The sequence below is a fragment of the Calypte anna genome, chromosome 10 (assembly GCF_003957555.1).
Source record: "Calypte anna isolate BGI_N300 chromosome 10, bCalAnn1_v1.p, whole genome shotgun sequence".
Classification (NCBI taxonomy): Eukaryota; Metazoa; Chordata; class Aves; order Apodiformes; family Trochilidae; genus Calypte; species Calypte anna.
In genome coordinates, this window is record NC_044256.1 from 3702160 (window position 1) to 3719788 (window position 17629).

Consider the following 17629-nt stretch of genomic DNA (forward strand, 5'->3'; position numbering starts at 1 on the left):
GGTGTAGTTTAAATGACTTTTGTTAGTACATGCAATTTGAGTCCTGATAGTTCCACTAGCAAACAGTGGATGGGCAACACCTGCATCTCTTTGTTATCAAGACTTTTTATCAGAAAAGTGTTAAGAAAATGGAAAAATTCCCATATAGATGTTAATTTACTTCAGGCTGGGAAAGTTCTGAACATCAGGCCTGTTGTATGTGTCTTGCTCGTTATTTCAAAATAATGATTTTTATTTCATATATCTGTTTTCCCCAGGTAAGAAACCAAAAGCAGCCAGCCTTTATTGAGTTCTCAAGAAGATAATCGACCCCTTGGTACATTATCAAGATGCATTAGGAACTGGATATGGTGCCAAAAGAACTCCATGCTTTTCCATGACTCTCTTGGACCCTGACTCAGATACTCTTGGATATATATTTCTGTTCTAAGGAGAAGAGTGCATACTCCAGTTCCTTTCTGCCAGCTTGCTGGCAGAGATATTTCACTAAGATCATGGACCATCCTAATAGGGAAAAGGATGAAAGGCAGCGGACGACGAAAGGAATGCCGGGAAGGAGTGGGCATGGTTCTCGACCAAGCTCATCAGCATCTTCTGGTGTTCTTATGGTGGGACCCAATTTCAGAGTGGGCAAGAAGATTGGGTGTGGGAACTTTGGAGAACTCAGACTCGGTAAGAAGTAACGTTTTTAGTGGCCTGCATTATCCAGATTAGCATTTCACCACTGGATTATGAATACACCAAGACTTACCCTGGCTAGAGAAATACTTGTCTTGTTTCCTCAAATCTCAAGGTGCCTTCTGACTCAGAAGATGTAACTGTTGGCATTTATTTGTATTTGCATAAAGTCAAAGTGAATACCTTGGAGAGGCCAGAAATGCAAATTTTGAACAATTCCAGCAATGAAGTCTGTTCTCAGCATTGAATGTCTTGCCTAAGTTAAAAAAAAAAATCTTAACTGCCTGAATTGCTAAATTTCTCTCTCAGTTTCTTACTTATAAGCTGGGGCACCTTATTAAAGTAATGGGTGAGACTCTTTCCCCATCCCCCAGCACTTGTCCCCATCTTCTCCATTCCAACTCCCTCCTTAACCTGGCTGCCCTGGTTTCAGCCCCATTGCTCTGATTTGTCCTGTGTCTTTGACTCACTTGTGAGGAGCAGGGTGTGCTGACTGCCCATCTGGCTGCTAAACCAGCCTGGCAGCCTGGGATTTTTCACGGTCCATTGGTCTTTTTAACCACATGTCTTGCAGCTGGTCACCCAAACAGATGGCTACGCTAATTCAGTGTTTGTTTAGGATGACTTAAGAGCCCAACACACTGTGTGGCAGTGACTCTAAGTCATCCTAAGCAAATGGTTGTTTTTAAATGAGATGGGGGAAGCAGCCGGTATTTTTAATTACGTGTCCCTGAGCTCTCAATATTTGGTTTTGGGTTAGCTGCTGTAGATCAGAAGCAGCAACTCGTGATGGTCTTGATCCTCACTTAAACTGATTTAATTTCTCCTCTTCTGCTGACTGTGTTGGGTTGTTGTGGAGGGAACTTGAGGGTGCAGAAGACTGTTTGGCTGATGGAAATATCCTTCTTCCAAAACTTGATTAGGTTTAAAATAAAATCACCTGTGTCACCAGGCCAAGGGATGGTACATAAATGGATCAAAAAGTTGCTTCAGGTAACCAAAGGGCTGTAACGCATAACCACTGATAGTATCTTTGTAGGTGCCTGCTCAGAATCTGTGTAATCTTAGATTAATCTATATAAGCTTTCATTCCAAAGTTTGGTTATTACCTCTGTATGATATGCCACTTCTCCACAGCATGGAGATTAACCAGCTTGCTTACGATCTTGTCTCAGTAAATGGGTAGTTTGAGTTTCAGCTTTACATCAGAGAAGTTTTATTTATTTGCAGGAACAGAGATAATGCTCCAAAGATAGAGAGAATCAAGGGCAGGGGCTAGAAGTCCCACCTTCATAAACATGAGCATAATCAGCAGCTGAAGAGGAGTTTGGATCCTTACAGTCACATAAGTATTTTCAAGTCCATTCCTCCCCCTAACAGTAAATGTCACAATAGCAGCATCCCTATGGAGATGTTGAATTGCTCTGTGATCAGAACTCCACTTCAAGGTTCTGCAGATGCAGTGGATCCCTCCAAATAACTGCTTTTTGCATTCATTCAGCTGGTGCCCAAATGCTGGTCCTTTTTACATGGTTGCTCTTTCTCATGCTTCTCAAAATTGCAGTGGTGTTTGGTTTCTAACTAATGTATTGTTTCAAAGCACTGATGCTACACTAGAGATTTCACTTCTGAAAAATCTGGTTTACAGAAATACTCGGTTTTAACTATGGAGAAAGTATCACCTGTTGAGAGGCTCTTCAAGGGTTTTGGGTTTCATTTGTACACTGGTAAATGTTTTTCTCAGACTGGTTAGCTTAGTAGTGTGCTGTATTTGGGCAGTGGGTCCTTAAGTGTGATAACAGCAATTAGGTGTAAGGTCCTTACAGCTCTGCTATGGTTGCTTTTTGCAAGTCACTGTTGCTTTAAGAGCTCCGGTTTGCTCAAATATCAGGTATTTCTATTGCACAGATGTGATGCTAATTATCACAGAATTGTGCTGGGGGAGCAAATAAGGAACAAAAAGGAACAAAATGTAGGAGCAAAATAGGAGCAAACAGGTCTCTGATAACCATTTTTTTCCTGCAGAGATGAATGGAGTGCTCTCTTCCTTTTGGCTTTTTTTGGTGTTTAACATGATTTCAGAGAAGTGAAGCACCAGTGAACGCTTTTAGTAACAGAGGAAGAACCAAGTCCTGCACTGATAAGCAAGGGGGAAATACATTTTTCCAGTTCAGTGCAGAATTACTCTTTTTTCAGGTGCTGTTTTTTCACTCTAAGCTGCTCTTGTTTCATGCTCCAGTGCCAGACAGAGAGGACTGATTGTTCAGGGAGGGGACGGCACGCATGTATGGAAGTTCTTTTTCTGCAAATATAAAGCTCACAGCTTCAGGTTCATTTTTCTTGCTGCAAACACAGATAGCCCTGGGGATATTTACTGTATTTTGAAGCACACAGGAGTAGTGCAGTTGGGGTCCAGCCCTCAGGCAAGCTGAAATGGGAAGATGAATCCAAAACTCAGCATCTGGCCCAGAGGTGTAAGATCAGATGGGGTTGACTGGATGCTCTTTCTTCAGACAAGCCACAGATTTGTTGGTCTGTGAGAGCTTTGGTTTCCAAAGCAGCTCAACCTCCTACCCAGGGGTTTCGAGTGCCAGCAAAGAGCTGGAAGTCTTGCTTGTCACCCCTGGGCCGGACTCTGTGATTTTATGGGATTTTGTTGCCTTTGGTGCAACACCAAGCCCTGTTGTACAGCTTTCCTTTATCTGCCAAGTTAATTCCTCTGTGGATTTGGGAGCTGGAGCACACGTGAAGTTTTACAGTGTGACTTCTGCCATTACAATGTCCTGCATCTCTGCCCCAAGCTGATGGGAGCTGTCACTATGTGAACCAGCCTGAGAACAAACTCACTGGCCTGTAAAATTGTGTGCTGTCAGTAGGTGCTCACTGCTCAGGAGAAACATGATTTAACCCACTAAAATCTAAGGCCACGACTGTAAAATTTACTGCAGAAAATGTCACCAGCTGAGCCTAAAACTGCCATTTTGTATTGGTGCATGGACTTACCCAGTGGCTATTTCTTGTATTTACCTGAAATCCCAAACCATGATTCATGTTAGGGATAAATAAGCCTCTTCAGTTGCCTTTGTTTTTCCCAGTGTTTAGCACCGGTATTTAGTAAAGCAAGAAATAAAACTACTCCTGTTTCTGGAGGTTGGAGGGTTTTCTCAAATAACCATTAAGTTCAGGACAGACCAAGGGCTTGTTTTAATGCTGAGCTGTAGGTTGGAGCCCAAATCCTTTTTCTGTTATGCAAATATTATCTGGTATTTTCAAAACAGTGTTCAACTATCTTTTAAAAAGATTATTAATGCAGCTTTTCCCTTTCTTTGGAAGGGAAAAAATATGTTAGGCAAGCTACATCCTGTTTATTGCTTGTATGCTCCCTTGGTAGGCTACTGCACCAAAGAGATTTATGGAGAAGTCTGTGCTTTCATGTGCTACCCAGAGAAACTGTGTGGTGTCCAGAAGTCAGGCATCAGCATGATTCAGGAAGCAGGTCTCTGGAAGAAAAGCTGGTTACCTGTATGTTGCCAAGTCAGAGTAGGTCAACCAAAGCTTGGAAGGTGCCCCTCAAAAGCAAGAACCACCCAGCTGACTCTCAGGCTGCAGTTTGAAGCCAGGAGTTCTGCTTTAAAACAAAGAAAAACACAAAAATTACCTTAGCGTCTGATATTGGGGCTGTTTTTGTCTCTACTTCCCAAATAACAAATCATCATCATAATCATCAGTATAGGGCTAGAGTAATGCTAGATGTGGAGGGTGTGGGAGAGAGCAGATCCTGTGTGGAATCCACACTAGGAAGGGTTATGTGGAGACGTGCTGCAGAAGGGACAACAGATCTGCCACCACACAATGGATGACAACTCATGTTTCAGCTCCCTGTGGGATCTGCTCTCTGCTCTACTGTCCGGGGTGAGCTCTGGGATTTAAGGTGACTGGTTGGATGTTTGCTCTGTTACCCAGCTCTGATCTATCGTCAAAATGTATTGTCCATGTAGTGACAAGCTAGAAGGAAGGGTCAAAGCGTTTTTTATGTTGGTCACGAGACTTTTGTACTTGTGGCTCTTAACTTTGACCTATGGGAATGGTGCACATGAGGGATGGATGAGTTTGGGCTCAGTCTGTCTGCAGTCTCTCTGAGTGTTTGGTCCCTTGTGCTGCCAGGGCTTCAGAAATCTACTCTGATAGATTTCCCATGTGAATGCTGGTGAGTTAATGCACCCTTTAGAATATGTAGTTCATAACTGTCAGTGGAACTACCTAAAACTGAGGCATGAACTTAATTGCTTCTCCATCAAAAGCTTTGCCTGAACTTGAAAAGCTTTTGTTAGTGCAGTTATATCATCTCAGCTATATTACAGATCTTTTGTCTTACTGAGATAAGATGCAGCTTCTATTTGTGGCTTCTTTTACTGTGCAGATTTCCTTTGTGCTGTGAGCAGTGCTGCCTTTACTCATCTTTTTAATACCACTGCTGCCTTGTAGGAGGAGGAAGAAGAAATCATTACACCTTGGAGAGTGTGATAGTAATACCGAGGGGCAGGTCTTAGTCTAGAACAAGTCAACAGAGGGATTTTTAGGATTGCTTTGCCATCACAGCTGGCAAAGCAAGCATCTTGTGCTGCAATTTTAGGAAGGATTTGGAGTTCAGAAGCTGGACCCATTTGCCACCCCGGTGTGTGCAGTCTCCCCATGCATGTGCTTGGTCTGAAGGGGATGAACTGTAGGATTAATTGGTTCATTTCCCTTTGGCTGCAGGCCTGAAATCTGACTAGTGTTTTGCCAATCCCAGCTTTTTAAGTGAGGATTTCATTACCAGAATTGTCTTCTGTCTAGTCCCCAGCCCTGTGAACCAGACCATAATAGGCCATGCACCACATACATGGAGAGTGCTAGCAATGTCCTCTGCCTTGAAACATGCTTGGAAGAGCTGTGTTTCCCCAGTATTATTGTCCAACACTGGTGGGAGAGCACAAATGTTGTTACAAGGTCTGGGGCTCCTCACTCCCTGGATGAAATTAAACCCCTGCACAATGAGCACCAAAACTGCCTTGAAATGGTGCATCTCCAAGGAGGTCCTGGGATCTGTAGGGGATATAACTCCCATCTCTCTTTCCTTGGGTTTTTTTTTGTTTAAAGCATTGATTTTTTTCAAGTGTTTGGGCTAGAGCTTCCCTTGGTGTGGCTCAGTGTCTTCAAACTGAGCTTCAGTTTGAGCAGGAGATCAGTCCCTGCTGAGGGGAGTGGGCAGTGTCAGTGGGTGGTCGTGGCTGGAGCTGCAGATTTGACCTCCTTGCTGGTAGCTAACACGGAGCAGGGAATTTATGTGTATTTAGGCTTCCTTCCCTTAGTGTCTTTGCATGGGCTCTCCCTGCCAGTTGCTGAATAGCACCAGGCTGGAGCCCTTGTCTGCCTCAGAGGATGAAGTGGTTAATCGTGCCACGTGCTTTTCTGCTGATTTGCCCTTCCAGCTCTTCCAGAATCCACTTTCCAATATCTGCTTCTTCCTGATGTGACTGCAAAATCTACTTTGCACCCTTCTTTTCCAGCCTGGGCATAATGGGTCATATTAAAAGACCTAAAGAAATAGATTCAAACAACCCTGTGTTGCAAGGGTTAACACTGGAGCTCAGCTTACACATTTGCTGGCATAAAACACTTCCTCTAAGCATATTTAACCTCACATTATTTAAATTACTGCCCTGTGTTAAACAGCATTGCCAGTTATCATAAGAGGTTGAAGCTTTCCATAATTTTTTTTTTTTTGGCTTCCTGATGGATGTTAAAGCCATCTGCTTATGTGCCCCATTTGAAATTCAGAAGCCAGAATTACAGTAAGGGATGGTATCAAAGAAGTTAAAAGCAGAAAATATGAAGCTGTTATAAAAGGGGTATTTCCCCAGCTAAATATATCAGGCTTTAAAGATGACTGTTTGTCACAGAGGGCTTTGTGCAGCGGGGGCTGCCCTTCTCAAATTATATGATGGAGCTAGAGGAGGTCTGAAAGGTAGCAGAGATGTGAGGACAATGGGACAGATCAGGTATGAGCACTGCTTGAGCATACTTCCCCAGTGAAACCTCTTCCAGGAGAGCTGGCTGTCAGTTATGAGCATGAGGAGTGAGAGGGTGAAGGAGAAGTGATTGCTCAGATCACCAGCAAAGGAACTGGAGAACACTGAAGGATATGATAACTGGCAGCTTCAGGACACACAGAGGGATACTCCTTGCCACACAGAGTTGTACATCTCTGCCACAGATCGTGAAGGAAGCTAAGGGCCTGGTTCAAACACCAGACAGGTTCCTGGAGGAAAATTTGCCTCCAGCTGTAGCACAGGTCGGTACCAACTTTGAATTGGAGTAATGGAGTTGTAATACCCCAGCAGCAGCCTCCTGCATGCCTGGTTAGCCTCTTCCTAGCCTCTTGCCCTTCGTGCCTGCCATAGCTAGGATTAGACTAGACTCTTCTTCATGTTTGGGGTCCTGAAAATGGGTTTTTGAAGATGATTGGTACCATATTGAAGCTGAGAAGTACTGGCCTTGCTGGGTTATGAAGGTCACCTTTGTGCCCCTAGTGTAGAGAAGGCATTTTGTCAACCCTGCTTGCCTGCTCATAGGGGAAGAAATAAAAGCTATGTGTTGGTACAAAGGTTATTTTCATATATCTCCTTGCACAAGTGACTTTGATGTGCAGCACGATTAAGTCAGTGAAAGTCCCTATAGATCACAGATAAGAATTGTTCAGTGTCCAGCAGATCTAAGACATTTCTGAAAGGAATGATGCTTTGACTCTCCCGTTTTTGTTCTCCAGACATTTTTGGCATGATATGGATAATAAAACCTAATGTGTCTGGGATGCCTCCTCCAGTACTTGCGTGGAACATAAGTGCTACCATAAAACATGATTACCTTGTGCTGAATGGAAGATATTGTTTGCCTGCCCTGGTGAACTGCAGCAGCTAATTATTTTGTGGCTTATACTTTGTTAAAGGCATGAACTTCAGTGAGGAGTTGAGAAGACATCTCTATGCCATCAGTATTCTCTTCTGCCTGTGTCTCTGGCTACATGTATTGAACATGGAGCTAAAAGTTGTTTTTTTTTCTTTTTCATTTGCAGGTAAAAATCTCTACACCAATGAATACGTAGCGATCAAACTGGTAAGTGGAAGTTTCAGGTGTTCTTGAATGACTTGTACTTCATTTTAAAAATTCAGACAAAACCAACTTGCACACTTTGCCCTTAATGCTGCTCTCACCCTCAATGAGAATAACTGTTTTCAGTTGAGATAAATTCTTGAGAACACTAAAAAGGAGGACAGACTTATGTGGTCTGTAGCCCAGTGAAAGCCTTGTTCCTCTTCCCAAGCCTTCCAGGTCCCAGTGAAAAGCACTGACTGCTACCATTCCCTGGACTGAGCCTTTCTGTTCAGGACACCATCTCTAAATTGTAGCTCTCTCAGATCTAAAATCATGGCCCACTAGTTTGTGTTTCTGCCTCAATTTTTCCTGTCTGTAAACCTAGGGCTTTCATTAGTGTCTTGGGGCTTTCAGATGTGATATCTTCAGCTGGTGTGCTCTTGTCTCATCCAAATGCTCTTTAATCACAGGTCCAAACCCTAGAATCTGAAGTTAAAGCTGTAATGCTCATTCAATATGGTCAGCAAACATGCCTCTTTGCCCACCTGATGTTGTCTGGCAGAATGATGGGAGTCATTCAGATTACAAAAGATCAGGGTGGACTTGAGGTGTTGATTCTGATCACATTCAAGTGCCAAAAGTTTCATAGCTCAAACATTCTCCTTGTATGATGCATAGTAGATGAAAAATAATTAGGGCTTTGCATCTTGTTTTCAAGTCTGTTGCCAAATGTCAGAAGATATTCCCTAAAAGAAATTAACACCTGCAGTGGAGCTTAGGATGTTCTTGATAGGGATCCATCTTGGGAAGGAAGACTGGCACAGGTTGAGTAGCTCTGTTTTGGACACATCTGATCGTGGAAAATGTGCTGTGTACCCAGACAAGGTGGTTTATTGAATCAACAATACTTACCATTGGCTTTTAAAGATAATCCCACAAAGTTATAGTCTTGGAAGGGGTAAGGAATTAATAATACAGATAAAACACAGGTGGATTAGTCCAAGGTATGCTTGTTTCTCTCAAAACAGTTCTGCAGTGATGCCTCCCAGTAACCTGAACCCTTTCAGTAGCCAGATGACAGAGCAGGATGGGATTATCTTTATCACTCCCTTGATCTTGCATATTTTTTCCAGTAGCATTATTTCTTTCTTTTGTGTTCCTTTTTCCCCCGAAAAATATCTCAAGTGTTAAAACTCTACAACACACTCCTGTTTGATTTTCCCTGTTGTGATTCATACTTAAAAATCTCTGGCCCTTCACATTTGAAGGAATGGAATTGCTATTCAGTGGCCATCCAGGCATTTGCAAACCTGCTGTGTCTCCCAATTTCAGACCATATTCCCCAGGGCTGAGAATGACTCGTCCTCATTTGAGCAAATACATTTCTGTATACCTAACACATTTCTGTGTTAAAACACATTTCTGTGCACTTAATTGTCATTTTCCGTACCATTCAAATACTTTGTGGACTAGTGGTCTAGTAGCTGCACATGGAGGCCACATTTTCTTTTATCTGTTTCACTGGACCAAGTCAAAACTCTGCTCCAAGTTCTTCTAGCAGTGTGAAATTGTCTTCTGCAACAGCTATTTGTGTCATGGAGCTGAAGCTGGAAACTTAGTGATTTGAACGATGGATACCAAAGAGCTGATCAAAAAGTGCTGGGAAATTCAGTGCTAATGTGTCATGGTTTCTCTTTGGGAAAAAGGATTGTGCTGCATCTTGGAAAATACTGTCTTCTCTCCTTGGTATCACCACACATCTCCTTGTCCTACTCTGCAACTGAACGTTATTTGTTAAGGGCATTTGAGAAGTTTGTCTTCATAGAATCACAGACTGGTTTGGGTCGGAAGGGACTTCAAAGATCATCTAGCTCCAACCCTTCCTGCAGTGGGAGGGACACCTTCCATTAGACCAGGTTGCTCAAAGCCCCCAAAGTCTTCTTAGCTGTATTTACTGGTTTCATTTTCTGAGGGTTTTGACCACTGGGTTGCACATAGTAGGAATCTTTCCCTGCCCGTTGAACATCCATTGGTCATCCATGTGCAGCTACCAAGCTGTACTCTCTCATAGCAATCCTGATGCCTGCCGGTTCAAGCTGTGGATTAGCAGTCCAGTTATTTTACCTACAAACACAACATCTGCCAGCATCTTTAAACCCTTGGCCTGCAGGACAACCATCTGTTCTGGTATGATCTTCTCAGAAGCTGCTGCAACTCTGGCAGGGGTCCAGAGCTCAGGCTTGAGCAGCTCCTGATGCTGGGATGGCTGAGGTTTTCTTTCCCTGATTTTGTCATAGGTAGCCTCACATCCTCACATCCTGATATATTAACCATTCTACCTTTATCCAAATAGTTTATTTAGATATTTATTTGCATAAATAAACTATTTGCAGAACAGGCTGAGTTCCTGTTACCCTAAATCCTTGTGCTGTGCAAGTGTTAGTAGACTCCTCCTCAAGCCACCATCAATGATTATTTTCATTTAAATGCAACTTGTACAACAAAATGTGTTTTTGCATTGCTTTATATTTGCTTTCATTTTCCTCCAGAATATTTTTCACCATTGTTTTCTTAGTAGTTGGTTATAATTGGCTTCTGAAGGTCTTAAACATCAGGAAGTTGAGAAGCAACTAGGCACATTTTTTTTCCCCTTTGCTAGCAGATGGAGGGGATGGTTTGAGCTGATGATGAGCAGCTTGGCTGGAAGTCAAATTGCCTGGAATTGTGTACAAGAATTGTACTTCTGACTTAAAAAAACCCTCTTTAACATGGAGTTCACACCAAATGTGGACATTTGTCTTACTGTACAGACCAGAGGTGAAACAGGGCAAGTGGATCAGTTAAGCTCTCTTGTCCTTCTCTGGGACAGTTCACCATACTGAAGGTGCTGGCTTACTCTTGTCTGTGTTCAGCCTGTTTTGCTCTCACTCATAGAGGCTGATGTGAAACACAGAAGAACTTATTTTTGTTTTGGTCTCAAGAGGCTCCCTTGGAGGTGAATGTATTGATTATGGGTTCATTTCATTGTGAAATGGAAGAAACTGGCCCAAAAAATTGAGGCCAGTATTATACCATTTCAAGGATGCCGGAGCAGTTGGTGTATCCACATTACTGCCTATCCCAAGTCACAGTTTTATTGAAAATGTAATTACTCAAGTCTCTTAATCCTCTCAATTTTAACTTTTATTTTTAGAAGCTTTATAATCTTGCATGTTAATGCTTTTATGGATCATAGCCACTTAGTTTTGTGCAGATGAGTAACAGTTGAGAAATGTGCTGTGGATACATAGCAGACTTAGCCTTTTTTTTTTTTTTTTTTCATGTTCTGTGTATAAAAATAGAATATTCTTAAGTGCTTTGATTTTGTTTGACTGACACCTGCAACTGAAGAGGGAAAACTTCTTCCTGCCTTTTTGCTAGATAGCTGGCTGCACTGTAGCGCTTGCTGCAAGCAAGACTGTGGGTCTGTACAACTGTGATCTGACTTAAAACACAGTTATGTGCTTCAGCAGTTTTCAAAAATAAAGGCTTGTGACCTACAAAAATACTGTAGGAAACCACAGTCCACAAAATGGACCAGGGACTTGGTCTTTTGCAGCTTGGACTTTACTCCTGCCAATGTCCAGGGTCATTCTTCAAGGACCAGGAGCTTTGCTGAATGATTCTTGAATTTCCCTGCCATGAATGAGCTTTGTATTTAGATGAGGTTATTTCTCCTTCGGAGTCCATATTTCAAGTTTTACTGCTCTTAGTTCTCTACGTATTTAAATTCTGTCTAAGGGTGAACTCTGTTGTTAGACTTTCAGTCTAGGATGGTTTATCTTGAAACTCCAAGCATTACACGCAGTCACGAGCATTCACAAACCTTCACATACCAATAAAACTTTTTTTTAGTCAAACTGCTTTTAACTAACTTTTTTTTTCTTGCCATTTTAGGAACCAATAAAATCACGTGCACCACAGCTTCATTTAGAATACAGGTTTTATAAACAACTTGGAAGTGCAGGTAAGTAAACCCACCTTAAGCTTATAGTAAGTTTGCAATTTCTTTATTAAATCAAACATTGCCATCCTATTTGGTGAGTAGCTCTTACTTGAACTTACTGATCAGAGCAAATTCTTTTAGGCTCACACAACTTCTGGGAGAGATTTGATCAAAATTACACCATAATGATACTGGGTAATTATGCAGACCTAGAAACTTGAGTTAGTGAGGATTGACTGATATGGGAAATATCCATGGAAGTGTCTTTCTAAAACACCGGAAACTTTGGTGAAAGAAAATTCTTTGTGTATAGAATGACAGGTTCCAAAAGGTGACATAAGTCTTAAAATTTAGGAAATTGTGAAAGTAGCATAGAGCTTTCATAATAAAAAAACAGAAATATTTTTTCACTGATATTTACTAAATCATAAGAGTGTCCAAAAGGCCATGATCTCAGTAACCACTGTTTGACAGCAAATATGAGAAGCATATCACAGGATAAGCCAGAAGCTTTTTTTTTTTTTTTTTTTTTTTTTTTCTGGCAGGCTCTCTGATTTCCCTAATACAGGGCTTGAGCTTGTTTCTGATAGTGTTTGGGTTTTCCATTGCTGAATTTATGGTTCCTTTTTAACCCTATGTAGTCTTTTAGTATGTGCTATTTCCTGTGCCAAAGATTTCCATAGCCCACTACTCAAGGAAGTCTCTGTGAATCAAGGACCTTCTCTGCTTCTTCTGTTACTTGGGTGTATGTTAACTCTGGCTTATAGGAAATTGTTTACATTAGTGTAATTTTTTTACACTTTCTTCTGGTTTTGTTTTTCCAGTCTTCCCTGTGTGAACCTACCTTCAACTTCCTCTCCTGTTGTCTAAGCACTAAGTTGAACAGAGTGGAAGATATGTCTGCTCTGAGCCTGCAGAGCAGGCTGCATTTTTCTTTTCTGCTTCCTTCAAGTAATTTTTCTCATGAGTTTCCTTAATTTTGTGAGCACATCCTCAGGAAAGTGGGTGCTCTTGAACCCTATGTTTTATGGTTTTTTTGCTCCTTGTAGGATCCTGAATCTGGGATGTGGGAACCAAGTAAGGTGTCACTACTGGAAACACTACAATATTGTTAGTATTTCTTGTCAGCTGAAGTAAGGTGCTCTTGTCTGTGTGTTTTGTGTTCAGGTGATTGCATGTAGCATTGTGCACAATGCTCCTGATGGGTTGATTTTGTCACTTAATTCCAGTTACCTGTTTTTTGAGACTTGGGGCATTTCTGCTGAAGCCTGTGTAGCAAATAAATCAAATAGAGGTTCACAGATTAGGGCAGACACTTAATTCCACTGCTCACTTCCTACTTGAGGTCAATTGATGCTGGCCATCTCTTTGATAACCCAGCAAATGTCTCTCATGACACGTGAGTGAAATCCACTCTTCACTTTCTACACCTGTCAGCTTTCTACTACTCTTTAAACATATTGAAGAATTTTAAAATTCGTCAAATGTTGGGGGCTTGGCTTTATTTGGGTTAGATTAAACATTGTTAATGGGCTTTCCTCCTGTCCTAATGAGTCTGAACTTCTCAACCTACAACATTTTTTTACCCACACGGGGCATTTCTGCCCCATCTGATGCGGTGCACACTAGTGGAAGTATTTCTGAGTACACTGCCATCAGACATGGAGGTCTTGCCCCCAAGATCTCTCTTCCCTTGATTCTAAGGTGGGCTAGCTGTCATCTCAAGCCTTTTTTTGCCATCATTTGTCAGGAGAATGTTGAGATGCTTCATCAACAACATGCCTTTTGTTTCTATCTCTTTGTGGTCCCACGGGCATTGCAAACCCAGCTCAGATAATCTGTTGAATGCCATTAGAAGCTCTTGTGCTCCAGTTCTGCTAAAACAACTGGAAATAGGCCAGGACCTTGCAGGGAGGATGGGAGCCATGACTCTGGTCTCTCCATGAAACTTGGAACCTGAACAAAATAAATTTTGATGGAGTCAGACTGCCAGGACCAGGAAGCCTTAACTGGGTGTCTGCATGCCAAACTAAGAATTAGGGGAAGACTGTCTATAAAGACAGCTTGGTGCTAAATATGTGCTGACTTTGGGGAAATAGATGGGTTTGTTGTCAGTAATATCATTAATGCCAGGCTCCCCTTAATGGTCCTTGTTCAAAAGCTTCAACTGCTCAAACAGACCCCACTGAATGAAAACTGGAAGTGTCCAAACCCATGGTGTGTATGACTCGGAGGAGAGCAAGAGTAGTGTCACATGTGACGTACTGTTCAATAACTCAGCCAATTAATCTTGCCAAATCACATGCCTGACTGTGAACTTCCCACTGTTAGCCTAAAAAGTCAGGCTGGTAAAGGCACTGCTGAAACCCCACAGTAGCAGCGTGCTCATTTTGTTAGTGCAACTGCTGCGTGCAACTGCGTGTACAACCAGATGGTCTCAGCAAGCAGCATCTCTGTGAGAAGGGAAAATTGTCATCACCTACAGTGTTTGGAGAAAAATGGTTTCTTTTCCTAATGAGAAGAATTTTAAGGGGGGTTTCCTTTTTCCTAGATGTTCAGAATAAACACTTTTATATTGGATGCTAATCGTAGGAAAATTAAAGTTAGAATTGACAAACCTACCTTGCCATCAATCAAATAGGAACCTTCTTGTAGGATAGGTCTCTGCAGGTCAAGAAAAATTGCCTCTAGGATGTGACTGAATGTGTACGCATGAAGTTTCAGCTAGCCTGGAGGGAAGTGTTTTGTGTCATTCAACCTTAAAAGAGAATAATCTTGGATGTTAAAGACTGCAGAAAGCTTGGTTGTGGCTTCCTTGCAACACACCAGATCAAGAAGCAAACTCCAAACTCAGGAGTGTAAAGTAAGGTTTTGTGCCTCAACCCCCCCCTCAGGAGCCCTGCCAGAGTTCTTAAGGAGGTACGAAGGGCTTGATTGTAGCAGTAGGTCAGGTGCTACTTTTGGAGAGAAATTTGTGAGTAGCTCTGTAATGCTGATTTTTTGAGTCTAGTCCTGCAGTATATTTGCACAGAGTACTTTCTGGGAGCTTGTGCCCCAGAATTGCAGAACAATTCAGCAGTTAATGCCAGAAGGATGTATATCAGTATCTGTTACCTTCTTTACTTGTTGCCATCACCTAAAACTACTGAAATTAGTCTTTTTTTTGAAATTTAGTTTTCTGTTTTCCTTTGTGTAGTCCTACTGAGTAGCAAATAGCCCAATAATTCAGGGCTCTGTCAGAAGTTAATTCTCAGGATGAGTTTCCATGTGAAATGTCTCCATGTGAACAGAGGAAGCAATGCAGTGGTATGACATTGGCCTCTTGCCAGCAGCACTGTGGCTTCCTGTGCCCTATGCTCCGTCATTATCAGTATTCCAAGACTTTCTGACAAGGCCCTGAGGTTTTGTTGTTCATCTCCCATCAGCACCAGTTTCATTTGTCTGCCAGGTGGTTCAGCTGACCACCACCTGTCAGCTTGGATTAACCAAGGAGAGGACTGGGTTTTTTATGTCTTGTACACCTTAAGACACACTTCACACATACACATCTCTAAATGGAGGGGTGTTTACTTATAGAAATGGGTTTTCATCATTCTTCCTTGAACTTTTCCATCCTTCCCAAAAGAAAAGGCAAGGGCCTGCTGAATAGTGACCATCTGCTGGCTTGTTGTAGCTCACTGGGGAATTAAATATTTTATAGCCCAAACATCATAAAACTGTTTCACCTTAATGTAGGCAGGGAAACAAGAGCTGCACACAGCACTCTGGGTGGGGTGATCTGGACACAGAGGAGGGCATAGCCATGCTTTTATATCTGTCTGTCTCATTGCTGGATCTTGGGCTGCATCTGCCACAGCTTTCTTCAGGTGCTGGTATTTCCAAGCAGCTGGTTGGAGCTGCACATGAAGATACTGTCCTCTCCTCTTGGATGATTGCTCCAATGGGGATGGGGTTGTGTGAAAGGCAACTCCCATTGCTCTCAGCTCTCACAGAAAACAGTTAAAATGTGTTTTATATTTGCAAAGCCTTTTAAGCTTAAGACACTGCTGTGTTTGTTGCTGTAGGAACCCCCATGTCCTTACTCAGAGCCATGGCTCAGCTGCTAGGAGTTTTAACATCCCCTTGCCAAACAGAAGCTGAAGATGCTGTTCACGACCACTTCTAGAAAGCTGTTGTGTTACATGGAAGAGAAGTGTCACAAGGATGCATGCATGCTGGGGTGCTGGGCTGCCCTGGAGCTTCTCCATGTCCCTTGACTGCTGGATAGAGCAATAGAGCTGTTGCCTCTCCTCATCCAGCTGCTGTCATATCCAATGGACTTCATGTATCTGTGTCTGCAGAGCCTCCTGATGGAGATGGAAGCTAAATGCTGAGACTTGAGGATGAGCTTTGTCCAAGCTATTTTTTCTCCAGCTGTGCTACTTGGAAGGGGGAAAAAAAGAGGCCTTGCTTTGCTCAGAAGTTGAGGCAATCATGTCTGCTGTTTTGATATGTACTTGCAAAACGTGTTTGTCCCTAAACTCTAAGCCTTTTCTTGAGGACAGGGAACCCACTGCCGTGTGACCGTTACTGCATTTCTCTGAGCTTACTTCCTCTCTCAGGATGTGACTATGGCTGAAAAACACCTCCACTCCACCAGGAAACTGCTTTTCAAACATGCTTCCATGCAAATAAATAATTTACTATGGTCCTGGGAGGTATTGACTTTCCAGCGGTGTCCAGTAGATGCAGAGGAATGAAATAGTTTTTGTTACTACGTTTCAAAGCCTCTCTGGCATCTCTCCTCTGCGGCTGTTAACACCGTGTGTCATGCTGGAAGCTCTGCCTTGGGAAGGTAAAATGGAGTACAGCTCATTTTCAGGTTTCTTTCGGCTGCATTGAGCTTCTGATCAGGTTCCTGCATAGTGACAGTGTTTGCCTGTGTGCAGTGTGTGAAGAAGTCAGGCATTTTTGATTCAGTAGTAGCTTATTTTTATACCAGCTTCAGATGAGTCACACCTTCCCCTGCTCCCTCCCAGTCCCACCTTGGGATCCAAAGCATCCTGGCACCAGACTTCCATGCTGTAGCTGTGTGGCCATTGTCTGTCCCCAAGACAGGGAGGTGACATTCCCAACTGGATGTCAAACATCATGAGCCTCTGTGGTGTGGAGGTGGAGAGCAGGGGGGAAGTCCAATGTGTTGGAGAATCCCAGGAAACCGAGGTCTCTGCTCTCCTCAGCCCACACACTCCATGAGTCACAGCATATGAGCACAATGTTCTGCGGCAGGGAGGGAGATGCTGGTACATACAGAATATCGATGGAATCTGTGGTTTTGTTTTAATTCCTGCTCTGTAAACAAGTTCACCTCTAATGAAGTGTGGAGTCTGTGTGTTTACTTGTGGGCCTCTTTCTGTTGCACAACTCACTGGAGCAGAGCAGTCTGTTTACTTGTCAGGAAGGAGGACCAAGGAAAATGAGGGCGGTATAAATAATCAAGCCTTCTACATAGTCTAGGCAGTATTTGCATATGTATTTTTTTCAATGTGGCTGAACTGTCTCCTACTCCATACTGTATATTGTTAGGTTTGGGGATTGCCTACATTGAGCATGGTTTTCTCCTTCTGTGTTGCTCTTGCTTTACTCATGACCTGCTGCACGCTTTGTATGTACCGGTGTCCTTTATAAAGAAATTCTTTCCATGCTGGTTTCACAATGCTCTCAGTCATGTAGCAATTAGGTAGGGGTCATTTCGGTGTGAGATGTTGTATGTATAGATGTAAACAAGTCATGAGGGTGGAACATGCTGCCAATACTAGCTATTTCATGGGGAGCTCCCTGTGTGCAATGCTG

At 42.6% G+C, this 17629-nt stretch overlaps 1 protein-coding gene across 2 annotated transcripts in view; it reads left to right on the plus strand.

Moving 5' to 3' along the window:
- CSNK1G1 (casein kinase 1 gamma 1) overlaps positions 1 to 17629 on the plus strand; it is a 111289-nt gene that overhangs the window by 51149 nt on the left and 42511 nt on the right. For both annotated transcript variants that reach the window (XM_030457107.1, XM_030457106.1), the window contains exons 3-5: positions 258 to 672; positions 7793 to 7833; positions 11749 to 11818. In XM_030457107.1, the coding sequence (XP_030312967.1) occupies positions 495 to 672; positions 7793 to 7833; positions 11749 to 11818 (289 nt within the window). In that variant the 5' untranslated portion in view covers positions 258 to 494. The remainder of the gene's footprint in view (positions 1 to 257; positions 673 to 7792; positions 7834 to 11748; positions 11819 to 17629) is intronic.